General features: G+C 42.3%; 1 protein-coding gene across 2 annotated transcripts in view; it reads right to left on the bottom strand.

Annotated features, from left to right (window-relative positions):
• The window catches only part of csrp3 (cysteine and glycine-rich protein 3 (cardiac LIM protein)), a 60,688-nt gene that overhangs the window by 24,838 nt on the left and 20,356 nt on the right, over positions 1–15,494 (bottom strand). For both annotated transcript variants that reach the window (XM_072272757.1, XM_072272758.1), the window contains exon 2: positions 6,716–6,855. In XM_072272757.1, the coding sequence (XP_072128858.1) occupies positions 6,716–6,827 (112 nt within the window). In that variant the 5' untranslated portion in view covers positions 6,828–6,855. The remainder of the gene's footprint in view (positions 1–6,715; positions 6,856–15,494) is intronic.

The following is a 15,494-nucleotide window of genomic DNA, read 5'->3' as shown; positions in this document are numbered from 1 at the left end:
TTTGTTTTGGATTTCCAGCATCTGCAGAAGTTCTAGTGCAGATATGCTATCTTATGTATTTATATTTATTGTTTTTTTTATCTTATTGTGTTTTTGTGTGCTGCATCGGATCCAGAGTAACAATTCTTTCATTCTCCTTTACACCAGTGTACTGGAAATGACATCAAGCAATCTTAGATCATAAGACATAGAGCAGAAATGGGCCATTCGGCCCATCAAGTCTGTTTTGCCATTTCATCATGGCTGATCCACTTTCCTCTCAACCCATTTTCCTGCCTTCTCTCCGTAACTTTTCATGCCCTGACCAATCATGAACCTATCAGTGTCTGCCATAAATACACCCACTAACCTGACCTTCACAGCCACCTGAGGCACTGAATTCCATATATTCACTGCCCTCTGGCTAAAGAAATTCCTCCTCAACTCTATTCTAAATGGACATTCCTCTATTCTGAGGCTGCACAGAACACAGTCCTAGACTCCCCCGCTGTAGAAAACATCCTCTGCACACCCACCCTATCTAGGCCTTGCAGCATTCGATAGGTTTCAATGAGATATCCTCTGATTCTTCTAAATTCCAGCAAGTGAAGGCCCAGACCCATCAAACACTCCTCATAGGATAGGCCTTTCATTCCAGGAGTCATTCTCCTGAACCTCCTCTGAACCCTCTCCAGTGTCAGCACATCCTTTTTTAAACGGGGGCCCAAAACTGCTCACAAGACTCCATCCAAGTGAGGCCTCACCAGTGCCTTATAAAGCCACTGCATTACATCCTTGCTTTTATATCCTAGTCCTTTCAAAATGACTGCTAACATTGCATTTGTCTTCCTCATCACTGACTCGGCATGCAGATTAACCTATAGGGAACCTCGCATGAGAACTCCCAAGTTCCTTTGCACCTCAGATTTTTGAAATTTTTTCCCTGTTTTGAAAATAGTCTATGCTTTTATTCCTCCCACCAAAGTGCATGACCATACATTTTCCAAGATTGTATTTCATTTGCTACTTATTTTCCCATTCTCCTAATCCAGCGGTCCCCACCCACCGGGCCGCAAAGCATGCGTTACCGGGCCGCGAGGGAACGATATGATTTGGCGATAGGAGTCAGCTGCACCTTTCCTCATTCCCCGTCACATGCACTGTTGAGCTTGAACGCACGCGAGGTCAATACGCACACGTCATCCATGTCAGCCCGCGAAGGGGATCAACTCCTCAAGCTTGCAAATGACGGCGGGCTGAAAAGTATGTTTGATATAACATCTCTGCCGGCATTCCGGATCAAAGTCAAGGCTAAGTATCCTGAGATAGCCACGAAAGCACTAAAAACGTTGCTTCTATTTCCAACATATTTCTGCAATGAATGCAACGAAAACTAAATTGCGGAATAGACTGGACATAAGGAACCCCCTTTGAGTATCGCTGTCTCCCATCACCCCTCGATAGGACCGTCTTGTTGCGGAGAAACAAGCCCAGAGCTCCCACTGATTCGGCAATACTGGTGTGTTGCAATGATTTTATATGTTCACACGGGGAAAATAAGTGCTGTGTGTTTAATATCCAAATTTTACTTAAAATGTTATGATGCTATTTACTTATATAACCATATAACCATATAGCAATTACAGCACAGAAACAGGTGATCTCTGCCCTTCTAGTCCGTGCCGAACGCTACTCTCACCTAGTCCCACCGACCTGCACTCAGCCCATAACCCTCCATTCCTTTCCTGTCCATATACCTATCCAATTTTTCTTTAAATGATAATATCGAACCTGCCTCTACCACTTCTACTGGAAGTTCTTTCAACACTTACTTCAAGCTCCCCTGTCCTCCCCTGATAATTGACTTATCGCTATATTCATGCGAGGAAAATATGCGCTGTGTGTTTAATATTAAATTTGTTAGATAAACCCTTTTAGAAGCGAAATTGAGTGTATTAGCCACTTATCACCTATATTCCGGTCGTGATTATCACCCCCTCCCCCAAACAGAATCGGCAAAAGCAATTTGTAGAAAAAAGTCGGCACGTACACGAATGCGCAAGTCACGCATGCGCACTTGTGCCCGCTCAAGGCTTCATGGTCATTGTAGTCTTATTCTGGGTAAACCCAACATATTTGACTGCTACTCTTGTCCGTTGGCAACCCTACCTTCCCCCACCCCCCCCCCCCCCACCGGTCGGCCGGTCCGCAAGAATATTGTCAATATGAAACCAGTCCGCAGTGCAAAAAAGGTTAGGGACCCCTGTCCTAATCTATTCAAGTCCTTCTGCAGCCTCTCTGCTTCCTCAACACCATCTGCCCCTCCACCTATCTCCATATCATCTGCAAACCTGTCCACAAACCCATCAATTCCATCATCTGTCATTGACATACAACATAAAAAGAAGTGGTCCCACATCGACCCCTGTGGAACTCTACTAGTCACTGGCAGCCAATCAGAAAAGGCTCCCTTTATTCCCACTCTTTGTCTCCTGCCAGTCAGCTGATGCTGTATCCAGGTAAGTATCTTTCCTATAATACCATGGGCTCTTATCTTGTTAAGCAGCTTCATATACAGCACCATCATCATCATAGCTTGTCACACCAGATAGCCAGCCACTCTAGTGTTTGGTTGACGTTGAGCAGGTCAATGTCAGCTAAATCAGGTGAGAGTGGGCAGTTGCGCAGAACGTGTTCAATGTTCTGCACCCTTTCGCCACACTCACAGGATTTGCCAGTCTTTAAACCCCACTTCACCATATTGTCTCCCGTCCTACAAACTCCCGCTCTCGCTCTGTTGAGAGTGCACCACTTCTGTCTGTCAAGCAGTGCCCCATCTGGTAACATATCTGTGGGGTCTTGCACTGTATTGTTTGGTGGGGTTCTGGCTTCTGTTTGTTGCCAGAGGTCAATCCTGTATGTTTGGGAGGATGTTCCGTGCGGTAGTCCCTCCACTGTAGCAAAGCTTTTCCTCGATTTTAGGCGGCTGGAAACTGGCACGTGATGATGTAGTGGGTGCCATGGATCCAAGTTCTGTTTACCTTCTTCAATTTTTGTTGTAGTGTGTCTCCGGATTTCTGGCGGAGCAATGCCTGCAAGTCTGTAAACGATGTTAGTGGGTGTGTGGCGCAGTGTGAAAGGATGAAAGGATACTGCACCATGTCAAAGGCCTTCTGAAAATCCAAGTGCACAACATCTCCTAATTCTCCTTTGTCAGTTCTGCTTCTTATCTCCTCAAATAATTTCAACAGATTTTCCTTGAGGAAACTATCCTGATTATGGCCTATTTTATCATGTACCTCCAAATATTCCAAAACCACATCCTTAACAATTGACTCCAACATCTTCCCAACCACTGAAGTCAGGCTAATTGGCTTATAATTTCCTTTTTTCTACCTCCGTCTTGAAGAATGGAGTGACATTTTCAATATTCCAGTCCTTTGGAACCATGGCAGAATCTATTGGTTCTTGAAGGATCATTACTAATGTCTCCACAATCTCTTCAGCTACCCCTTTCAGAACCCTGAGGAGTTAGTTCTGATGAAGGGTCTCGATCGGAAATATTGACTTTTTTTTCCCTCTCCATAGATGCTGCCTGACCTGCTGAGTCTCTGCAGCATTTTTTGCGTTTTTATCTGGATTTCTGGCATCTGCAGTACCTCTTGCATATATGAGTTAATCAGGGCACAGGTTCATGGGCAGCCCTTTGATAGCTGACAGAAATGATGGTCTGAGTACATTGTGTACAAGAGTGCATGCGGGTAATTTTGCAATGAGGCGCCCACCTTTTAAAGCAAAGTTAAATTATAGCTATCAGCTGCCGAGACATTGAAACCCTTTCATTTTGTACTCTGAGCAGTTTCTGAGTGTGCGACCTTTCTTGTTACTTTAATACATGCTCCAAGATCAGGATCATTTGGCAAAGATTTGAATTAATTACGTGACTACTGTGAAATATTATTAGGCCTGCTATGCCTCTGGGAAGTTCATTTCTCATTGCCGGTGCTCAAAGTGCGCAGAAGTTCAACACACATTTATCAGAGACCAGAAGAGTTTCTGCCAGTTGCTCTGATTTCCTTGAACATTTCAAGGATGTGCTTGTTGGTTAATTGGGTAATTATTGGTAAATTGGACCAGTTGAACTAAGGGGGAAAAAGGAGGAAACAGGACTGATGAGATTAGTCTGTGGAAAGCTGACTCGGATCCAAAGGATTGAGTAGTTTCCTTCTGTGGCAGAGTGAGTGAGTAAAATATAATACTGGTTGCTGTTTTCAAGGACAATACAACTTATGTCCTCAGCATTATTTATGTATTTATTGGCCATTTATCTATCTATCCATTTATTAAATCTATTTATTTATTTCTTCCATTTATTACATCTATTTTTATTTATTTTTTCATTTATTAAATCTTTTTATATATCAATTTATTTTACTTTATTATTTGTCTACTTATTTATTCACTTGCTTAATTATTTGACCACCTATTTATCTGTTCTTTTTTTCTTATTTATTACTTATGTGTCTGTTTGTATATTTTATTTATTACATTTTTATATTTGCTGTTTGTTTTCTTTTGCACAAATGGGTCTTCATTGGTCTTTGTGTGTAGTTGTTCATTGATTCAATTGTATTTTTTTGTTCTGCTGTGAATGCCTGCAATAAAATGAATCTCCGAGCAGTATAAGGTGAAGTCTACATACCTTGATAATAAATTTACTATGAACTTTGAAAGATTGTACCTGTAGCTCCACTGAGGTTGACAGAACCAAATGTGAAATGCTAGGTACCAATGGCAAATGATACTTTCAAATCACATTTCCCCCAAAAGATCAAGCTCAACTGGTCTGGTACTGAAGAGTGTGGTAGAACAGAGGGATATGGAAATAAAGATCCATTGTTCCTTGAAAGAGGTATCACAGGTAACAAGGTGGTAAATAAAGCTTTTGGCACATTGGCTTTCATAAATCAGAGTATTGACAAGAGTCAGAATATTATATTGAAGTTGTATAAGAAATTGGTGAGGCTCAATTTGGAGCACTGTGTGCAGTTCTAGTCACCTACAAAACAGGAAAGGTATCAATAAGATTTAGAGTACAGAGAAAATTTATAGGATGGAGCTGGGACTGGAGGACCTGAGTTAGATTATGAAGACATGCAGTCCTCTTTTATTGTCATTTAGTAATGCATGCATTAAGAAATGATACAATATTTCCTCCGGTGTGATATCACAAAACACAGGACAGACCAAGACTGAAAAAAACTAACTAAAACTAAGTTATAGAGAAAGGTTGAATAGGTTAGGACTTTATTTGCTGGAGCACAGGAGAATGTGGGGGGATTTGATGGAGGTACACAAAATCATGAGGGGTATAGATAGGGTAAATGCCAGCTGGCTTTTTCTACTGTTAGATGAGACTAGAACTAGAGACCATAGGTTAAGGGTGAAAGGTGAAATATTTAAGGTGACCCTGAGGGACATCTCCTTCACTCAGAGGGTGATGTGAGTGTTGATTGAACAGCCAGCAGAAGTGGTAGGCTCAGGTTCTAGTGCAGCATTTAACAGGTTTGGATAAGTACATGGATGGGAGGGGCGTGAAGGGCTATGATCCAGGTGCAGGTCGATAGGCTTTGGCAAAATAACAGTTCGGTATGGTCTAGATTGGCCAAAGGGCCTATTTCTGTGATGTAATGCTCTATGACAAATTCCTATCCAACAAAAATGATATATTTTTTTGATCTATACTTTGATACTGAGCCACATGAAGGGGACAATCTTTCGGGAGAACATCTTGCTCAATTCGAGTGATCGCACTAGCATCATTTACTTGTAAATAGTTACCTTGCTTAAAGTCGACTCCCTACGAATCTAAGTAAATCTACTAATTTACTAACCTGCCAGGTATTGGGGCAGCATATTGGAGCAATTTCTTGTTTGGAATCATTAATAGGAATAAAAAAAATCAGACAGACCTTGAAGTATATGCATAATCTGATTGCACACAAAAAAAACACTTAATGCATATGCTGGTGAAAAATATGATTTGCCTTTCAATTTTAAACAAGGCGACATCTGACCAGCATGTTGTTAATTGATAGTCCGACAGTGCTGATGAAGATGATACATTAAGAAAATGTAGTCATGTCGTAAAGAATTTCTAATTTTTAATTTCTTTTTATTTAGAGATACAGCATGAAACAGGCCTCCTGGTACTCTGAGCCACACTGCCCAGCGATTTTCCCCCAATTTAGTACTAGCTTAATTTAGGACAAATTTATAATGACCAATTCAGCTATCAACTGGTACATCTTTGGACTGTGGGAGGAAACCCACGAGGAATGGGGAGAACGTACAAACTCCTTACAGGCAGCGATGGGAATTGAACCCTGGTCGTATGTATGGTAAAGCATTGTGCTAACCACTAGGCCGCCCCTTCAGTGAGGTGTTTTAAGTTGGTACTGGTGTTTCAGGAATTATTTTATTTATTTCAAGAAACAGCACAGTTTCTGATCCAACAAGCCCATGTATAACGTACACTCATGTGACCAATTCATCTACCGAGCCGCGTGTCTTCTGGAACCTGGGAGGAAACCGGAGTAATGGTGGATCCCAATTCCTTGGAAACCAGTAGGCTGGTTACACACTGGCGGGGTATCTGCTGCAGGATGTGTTTTATTTTTGCTCCAGGGTTCTTTGTTTTGGGAGGGGTGGGGGAGAACTGACAACGCGTACTTACTGCAATTGAAGCAGGTTTTGTGGAAGCTTCGGTTGTTGCATTGTATTTCCTCTGCGTGGTAGACCAGCTTGTCACAGGCAGCACACTTGGTTCCACCACCCCACTGCGGCATTGCACCAGAGTACAAGGAAGGCAAAGAACTAGAGAAGAGAAAAGAACACAGACGTAATCAGAAGGAAATAGGTTGACTATCACTGATACACATCAAGAAATCTGCTCTTTTAAGGCAGCAATAGAGTGCAATACATAAAAATTACTGTAAGTTAAAGTGTTGGAAGTGACTGTACCACTGAGAGCATTCTAACTGTCTACATCACCAAATGGTATGGAGGGGCCACTGACAGGATTGGAAAAAGCTGCAGAGGATTGTAAAGCAACACACTTTATCAAAGTTGCTGGTGAATGCAGCAGGCCAGGCAGCATCTCTAGGAAGAGGTACAGTCAACGTTTCAGGCCGAGACCCTTCATCAAGACTAACTGAAGGAAGAGTTGGTAAGAGATATGAAAGTGGGAGGGGGTTTGTAAACATGGACAACTTCATTATGGGCACTAGCTTGCCACCACTGAGGGCATCTTCAAAAGATGTTGCCTCAAGCAGGCCGCATCCATCATTGAAGACCCTCACCATCCAGGACTTGCCCCCTTCTCATCAGAGGGGTGGGGGGGGGGGTTACAGGATGCCTAAAAAGCCACATTTAATGTTTGAAGAACAGCTTCTTCCCCTCCACCATCAGGTTTCTGAATGGACAATGGACCCGTGAACACTACTTGCCCGTTCACCTCCTCCGTCCCAATTCCAGTCAGAGCCCCAAACAGTCCTTCCAGGTGAGGCAACACTTCACCTGCGAATCTGTTGTGATCGTCCATTGTGTCTGGTGCTCCCATTGCGGCCTCCTCTACATTGGTGAGGCCCATTGTAAATTGGGGGGGGGTGCTGCTTTGTCGAGCACCTCCACTCCATCCGCCAAAAGCAGAACTTCCAATTGGCCAAACATTTTAATTCCCATTGCCTCTCCTGTTCCGACATGCCAGTCCATGGCTTCCTCTTGTGCCACAATGAGGCCATCCTCAGGTTGGAGAAACAACACCTTATATTTTGTCTGGGTATCCTCCAATCTGATGGCATGAATATAGATTTCTCCTTCTGGTTTAAAAAAAATTCCCTCATCCTCTCCTCTTCTTCTATTATCCACTCTGACCTTTTAACTCCTCACCTGCCTATCACCTCCCCCTTGTGCACCTCTTCCTTCCCTTTCTCCTATAGTCCACTCTCCTCTCCTATCAGATTCCTTCCACTCCAGCCCTTTACCTTTCCTACCTACCTGGCTTCACCTGTCACCTTCCAGCTATCCTCCTTCCCCTTCCCACCTTTTCACTCTGTCATCTTCCCTCTTCCTTTCCAGTCCTGAAGAGAGGTCTTGGGCTGAAACGTCGACTGTTTATTCATTTCCTTTGACGCCGCCTGACCTGCTGAGTTCCTCCAGCATTTTCTGTGTGTTGCTTTGAATTTCCAGCAACTGCAGATTTTCTTGTTTATTTTTGCTCTCGATTTACGCTACTTATTTATTTTTTATTTTTATTTCTTGTTATAATTTATAGCATATTTTCAGTCTTGCTGCTGCAAAACAGCAGATTTCATGACCTGTATCCGTGGTAATAAAACCTGACCCTGATTCTGAAAAAAATAGTTCCAAAGATTCATGGGTTCATAGTCATTCAGTGGTATGATGGCAGATAGGAAGAAGCTGTTCTTAAAATGTTGGACACAGGAGTATTGATGCAAGTGTCATTGACCAGTGCAGGGAAATGCTTTTGAATCACTTTCCACCATTTTCAGCAAGGAAAAAGTTGTAAAAATTACAACAAAAACTAAATTTGGGATGGAATCTGTGGGATTTATGAAGAGAGTGATTGAAATTGATGGAATTTACCTTGAAAGCCGAAAGGAATTTTACTATAGTCATAAAAAGTAAATAAAACTTAATACTGTGATACTGTGTTGTTTGTATCTGTAGCTTCACTGCACAGAATCAAATGTAAGGAGCTGATGTGAAGTTACCAGTGACAACTGTTACTTTCAAATCGCATCAACTTGAATCAATATTAAAATTAATGACAGTATCTCATAGAGGTGAGAAAATTTGATACTTAGTTATACCAGGAACTAGATAAGGGGTAAGTTCAAAGGAAATGAGGGGGGGGAGGGCTTGTTTTTTTCACCCAGTGAGTGATAGGTGCCTGAAATGCACTGCCTGGGGTGGTGGTAGTGGCAGATACATTAGGGATTTTTAAGAGGTGTTTAGACAGACACATTAATGTGAGGGAAATGGAAGAATATGGACAGTAACACACGCCAAATGCTGGAGGAACTCAGCAGGTCAGACAGCACCTATGGAAATGAACAGTCGACGTTTCAGGACATGTAGGCAGAAGGGATTAATCTAGCTGGCCATTTGATTACTAATTTATTTGGTTCGGCCTAACATTGTGAACCGTAGGGCATGTTCCTGTGCTGTACTGATCTATTGCCTTCATCAATCGTGGGACTGAGTTTCGGAGCCAAGAGGTAACGTTGCAGCTATATGGGACACTGGTCAGACCCCACTTGGAGTACTGTGCTCAATTCTGGTCACCTCACTACAGGGAGGATGTGGAAACCATAGAAAGGATGCAGAGAGGATTTACAAGGATGTTGCCTGGATTGGGGAGCATGCCTTATAAGGATAAGTTGAATGAACTTGGCCTTTCTTCCTTGGAGTGGCGGAGGATGAGAGGTGACCTGATAGAGGTGTATAAGATGATGAGAGGCATTGATCATTTGGATAGTCAGAGGCTTTTTCCCAGGGCTGAAATGGCTAACACGAGAGGGCACAGTTTTAAGGTGCTTGGAAGTAGGTACAGAGGAGATGTCAGGGGTAAGTTTTTTTTATGCAGAGTGGTGAGTGCGTGGAATGGGCTGCCGGCAATGGTGGTGGAGGCGGAGACTCCTGGACGGGTACATGGAGCTCAGAAAAATAGAGGGCTATGAGCAACCCTAGGTAATTTGTCAGGTAGGGACGTGTTTGGCACAGCTTTGTGGGCCTAAGGGCCTGTATTTTGCTGTAGGTTTTCTATGTTTCTATGTTCTATGTTCAAACAAGTTCTTTTTCAGAGAAACACATTTGAAAAATGTTCAAAAAGGAATAGACTGAGTTTTCAGAGTCGATCCCAGAGCTCTGGGCTCAGGCAAATGAAAGCATCCACTATCCACATCAAGCTCTCTTCACTACACCATCAAATTCAGAAAAAGTTATTACCCTTCAACCATCAGTCTCTTGAACCACAACCTAAGGACTCACTTTCAAGGACTCTGCAACTCATGTGCTCAGTATTATTTATTTATCTGTGAATCAATCCATCTATTTATTATTGTTAATTTTTTTAGTATTTGCATAGTTTGTCTTTTCCACATTGTGTTTTTTTGTCAGTCTTTGTGTGTAGTTTTTTTAATTGATTCTACTGTACTTCATTGTTCCTGTGAATGCCGGCAAGAAAGTGAATCTCAGGGTAGTATATGGTGACATTTTGATAATAAATTGACTTTGAACTTCAATGGTCTTAATGTCGGTGCTGGAGTTTTTCTAAATGCACCCAGAAGTGTAGAGGCAGGAAAAGCTCACAAAATAAGAATAAGGGGAAAATCCATAAAACAATTCAAAAATGAAGCTAAAAATGTGAAAGCTGTGGTTTTTAAACTGGATCAGGTGCTAATGCAAGCCCAAAGGTGATGGCTGAACAGGTCTGGGTATGACAGTGAATGCAGACAGAAGGACAAGTTAGAATGAGCAAGTCTTGAAAGATTCAAAGATCTGGGCAGGTTAAACACAGTTTCAGTTTAGCTGAAAAAAATAATACAGGCAGAAACATGACCTTAAATCAGAGTATTGTCCAGTCCTGATGCAGGGTCTCAACCCCAAATGTCGACCATCCCTCTGACTCCACCGATGCTACCTGCCCTGTAAGTTCCTCCTGTAGTTTAAACACCAGGAATTCTGCAGATGTTGGAAATTCAAGCCACACACTTCAAAGTTGCTGGTGAACGCAGCAGGCCAGGCAGCATCCCTAGGAAGAGGATCCTCCCGTAGTTTGTTCTTTTTACCTCAGGTTACAGTGCATTTGCTGTTTTGTTTCTTCACAGTACAGTATTGTCTAGCTTGTCTTGAGAACTAAAATCCACTAATTGCACATAGAGAAAAATTGCTTTCTAGTTGATGTAATTCACCGGTTGCAGCAGGTTGTATTTTTCAAATAATAATATAATTATTCTTGAGATTAGGATCCAGTAACATTTACATTGTGCAAAGCAATTGTGTGTTGTGTTCATAACTTTTGTATCCAAATAGAATTTATTTGCATTAGCTTGTAACATACTGCAAAACAGAACGTCAGAATCTCGGCTAAAACCTGCCCTTGCTACTACCTATATGGTTCAATTCCTTCAACGTTATTTTACATCTTCTGAGAATCGTCTCCTTGTCGTGGTGGAGAGTTTTGTGAGTTCCTGGGATCCCACGATTGATGCCAACTTGAGCTTAGGTACTGGTAGGGTCACCCATGGGGGTAAGGTTGAGGGGGAGGTTCCAGAGAAAGAGTGGTCCAACCAAGACCTCAATGGTGGAGCTGGCAGAAGATGATGACACATCACAATGGCAGTGAGGGGGTCCCCAGCTGTCTTGCATTCCATGCCACAGTCAAAGACTCTGTCAATCTGTCAAGGACTGTGGGGTGGCTGCCCGTTACTCAACCTCCCCATGTTAAATAAAGTCACACATAGGAGGTCTCTATAAAGGGAATAACCGAATGGGTGAACATCATGCTCCACTTGAGTCGTTGCACAACAACTGTTACTATACCTATTGCCACAATTTAAAACGCCACTGTTACCAAAGCTTTCTCCCCCCACATCCTCTTTTTGTTTCTATCTCCTGATCATTGAATGCCATAAAATGTCAGTCTGTCAAACAGATACTATCCGATAATTCATTATTGGCTTGCTGCTATGCTTTGACAGAACAGGTTCATTCTCACAATAGCTACAGCTGAACTTCCCACTAGAATCCATAATTGGAATTCACACTATTGCTTAGCATAACTGTGGTCTTTATTAATGGGGGAGGACAAATGAGATCATTTGTTCAGGAGAACAAGATTAGTTAGGACTCCCAGAAATAAACCAATGAATATTTTATAACCTGCCTCACGAGTTCTCTCCATTAAAGTACAATCAGGGGAATCTTTACAGAAATGTGAAAAACGGCTTACAGATCTAATTTAAAATGAGCCCTTTTGTATTTACCATCTAAGTTTAACAGTAAATTGTTCTAGATAATAGCAATTTGCACACTTTAAAAAAAGTGAACCATCTCAAAATACTCCTGCTTATTCAGTCAGTTAGAATCTCCCAGACAGAGATGGTACACTAGTGTAGTAGTTAGCACGTGTTACAGTGCCAGTGACCTGGGTTCAATTCCCGCCACTGTCTGTAAGGAGTTTATACGTTCTCGCTGTGACTACATGGGTTTCCCCGGGTGCTCTGGTTTCTTCCTACAGTCCAAAGACTATGATTTGGCAGGTTAATTGGTCATTGCAAATTGTCCTTTGATTGGGCTTGTGTTAAATTGAGAGTGCTGGGTGCTGCTCAAAGGACACCCCTCTGTTCTAAAAGGACAGCCCTCTATTCTGAGGCTGTGTCCTCTGGTCTAAGATTCTCCCACCACTGGAAACATCCACTCTACCAAGGCCTTTCACCATTCAATAGGTTTCAGGCCCAGAGCCATCAAACACTCTTCATATGACAAGCCATTCAATCCTGAAATCATTTTCGTGAACCTCCTTTGAACCTTCGCCAGTTTCAGCACATCCTTTCTAAGATAAGGGGCTCAAAACTGCTCACAATACTCCAAGTGAGGCCTCATCAGTGCTTTATGAAGTCTCAACGTTACATCCTTGCTTTTATATTCCAGTCCTCTTGAAATGAATGCTAACATTGCATTTGCCTTCCTCACCACAGACTCAAACTGCAAATCAACCTTTAGGGAATCCTGCACAAGGACTCCCAACTCCCTTTGCACCTCCGTTTTTTGTATTTTCTCTCCATTTAGAAAATAGTCAACCTTTTCATTTCTTCTACCAAAGTGCAAGTCCATACACTTCCTGTGACTGACTTTCATTTCCCATTTTTTTTCCCCATTCTCCTTATCTAATTCCTTCTGTAGCCTCGCTACTTCCTCTAAACTACCTGCCACTCCACCTGTCTTCATACCATCTGCAAACTTTGCAGCAAAGCCATCAATTCCATCATCCAAATCATCAACATACAAGGGCTGATTGATAAGTTTGTGGCCTAAGGTAGAAGGAGTCCATTTTAGAAAACCTAGCACTTTTTTTTCCCACATAGTCCCCTCCTACATTTACATACTTAGTCCAGCGGTCGTGGAGTTTACGGAGCTTGAAACTCTAGAAAGTGTCCACAGCATGGGTGATTGATAAGTTCGTGGCCTAGGGTAGAAGGAGATGAGTTATACAGCTCTCATTACATGCACATGCAGTTCAACTCTTTGAGTGATTATGCAGAAAGTTTGAAGTTAATAACTCGTCAATTAATAACCCGTCAGGGGTGATTTATAAGTTCATGGCCTGAGGTAGAAGGAAATTAGTTATTAACTTCAAACTTTCTGCGTAATCACTCAAAGAGTTGAACTGCATGTATGTAACGAGAACTGCGTAACTCATCTCCTTCTACCCTAGGCCACTAACTTATCAATCGCCCATGCTGTGAACACTTGCTGGAGGTCCAAGATCCGTATGCTCCATGACAGCTGGACTAAGAGTATAAATGTAGGAGGGGCCTATGTTGAAAAAAATGTGCTAGGTTTTCTGAAATTGACTTCTCCTACCTCAGGCCACGAACTTATCAATCACCCCTCATATAATGTAAAAAGAATGATTCCCAACACAGACCCCTGTGGAACACCATTAGTCACCGACAGCCAACCAGAAAAGGCTCTTTTTATTCCCACTCTTTTCCTCCTGCCAATCAACCACTGCTTTATCCATGCTAGAATCTTCACTGTAATCCCATGGGTCCATAGCTTGTCAAGCAGACTCATGTGTGGCTCCTTGAATAGAAGAATCAACAAAAATATTCTCACATTATTACTTCCAGCTACAGGTCTGTCATAGAGTCATACAGCACAGCAGCCTGTCCTTCAATCCGTGCTGACTAAGCTTGTCCCACTTACCTGGATTTGACCCACAGCCTCTAGGAGCTCATTTCATACACAGACCACTCACTTGGTGAGAAAGGTTCAAAAGCTATTTTCTCTGAAGTGGTCAATCTAAACATTATTTCTGATTATCTTTCCACAGTGGTGCCTTCAACATTTTCAGGAGCAACACATACAAAATGCTGGAGGAATTCAGCAGATCAAGCAGCATCTATGGAGGGGGAGAAAAACAATCCATGTTTTCAGCCAAGACCCTTCATCATGGCTGGAGGAAAGCGGTAGAAGTCAGAATAAGAAGGAGGGGGAAGAAGTACAAGCTGGCAGGTGATAGGTAAGGGGGATGAAGTAAGAAGCTGGGAGGTAGACAAAGAATACCAACTGTTTATTCCTCTCCATAAATGCTGCCTGACCTGCTAAGTTCCTCTCGCATTTTGTGCGATTTTCTCTGGATACCTGGCATCTGCAGAACTTAACGCAAGAGTTTAACATAGGGAAAAGGTGAATAAGGTTAGGGGCTTATTATCTGAAGTGTTGGAGAATGAGGGGAGATTTAACAGAGGTATACAAAATTATCATCGATATAGATAGGATTAATGCAAGCAGGCTTTTTCCACTGAGGTTGAATGAGACTAGGACCAGAGGTCACAGGTGAAGGGTGAAATATTTAAGTTGAACCTGAGGGGACCTTTCTTTTCTCAAAGGGAAGTGCAAGTGTGGAACGAGCTTCCCGCGGAAGTGGCGAATGTGGGCCAATTCTAATATTTAAGAGAAGTTTGGAGAAGTGCATGGACGGGAGGGGTGTGTGGAGGGCTATGGTCAATGGGACTAGGCAGAACAACAGGTCAGCATGGACTCAATGTGCCGGGGGCCTTCTTCTGTGCTGTAGTGCTCTTATGACACGATTGCCTTTTTTATATTTCAGATTACCAGAAACTTCTATATTTTGCTTACGTATACTTTATAGGCAAACGTTTTGAATAAGTATCTGGAAATTGACATGATGGGTTTGAATTTTTACTGTAACAACCCCTGAGCCTGCGGGGAAGTTTTTATTTTCAGGGCCCAGCTGTTGTTCTCTTTCAGTGAGAGGAAAAAAAAAATCAATTCCCCGCACGATAAGATAGAAATGACTGGCAGTCTGAACTGATTGGCTCTAACATCACAGCTAATTCTGGTGTGGTATCAGTGAATGAAGAAAGGGGGCTAGCTGGAATGCTTTGATAAGGATCCAGGAATAGCTGGGTCAAAAGCCCCAATGACACTGCGATAATGGTGTTTTATTTTCCCTGAAATTACTTTGCCTCAGAAGGCTACTCCAGAAGTAACACTGATTATGTTACCTTTATATAAAAATGAGTCACTCCTTCCATTATGTGTGATTGGAGTGTACAGTTGTTTCACTCACAGTTGAGGTTAGCAGTGCTTTAACCTTCAGCTTGTTGCAGCACCAGGCATCTAATTATTTCTACAGCTTTCTTTTCAAAGTTCAAAGTAAAGGTATTATCAAAGTACAT

Source organism: Mobula birostris, chromosome 11 (genome assembly GCF_030028105.1).
Source record: "Mobula birostris isolate sMobBir1 chromosome 11, sMobBir1.hap1, whole genome shotgun sequence".
Classification (NCBI taxonomy): domain Eukaryota; kingdom Metazoa; phylum Chordata; class Chondrichthyes; order Myliobatiformes; family Myliobatidae; genus Mobula; species Mobula birostris.
Note: the sequence above shows the minus strand (reverse complement) of the source record. Positions and strands in the feature narration are given on the sequence as shown.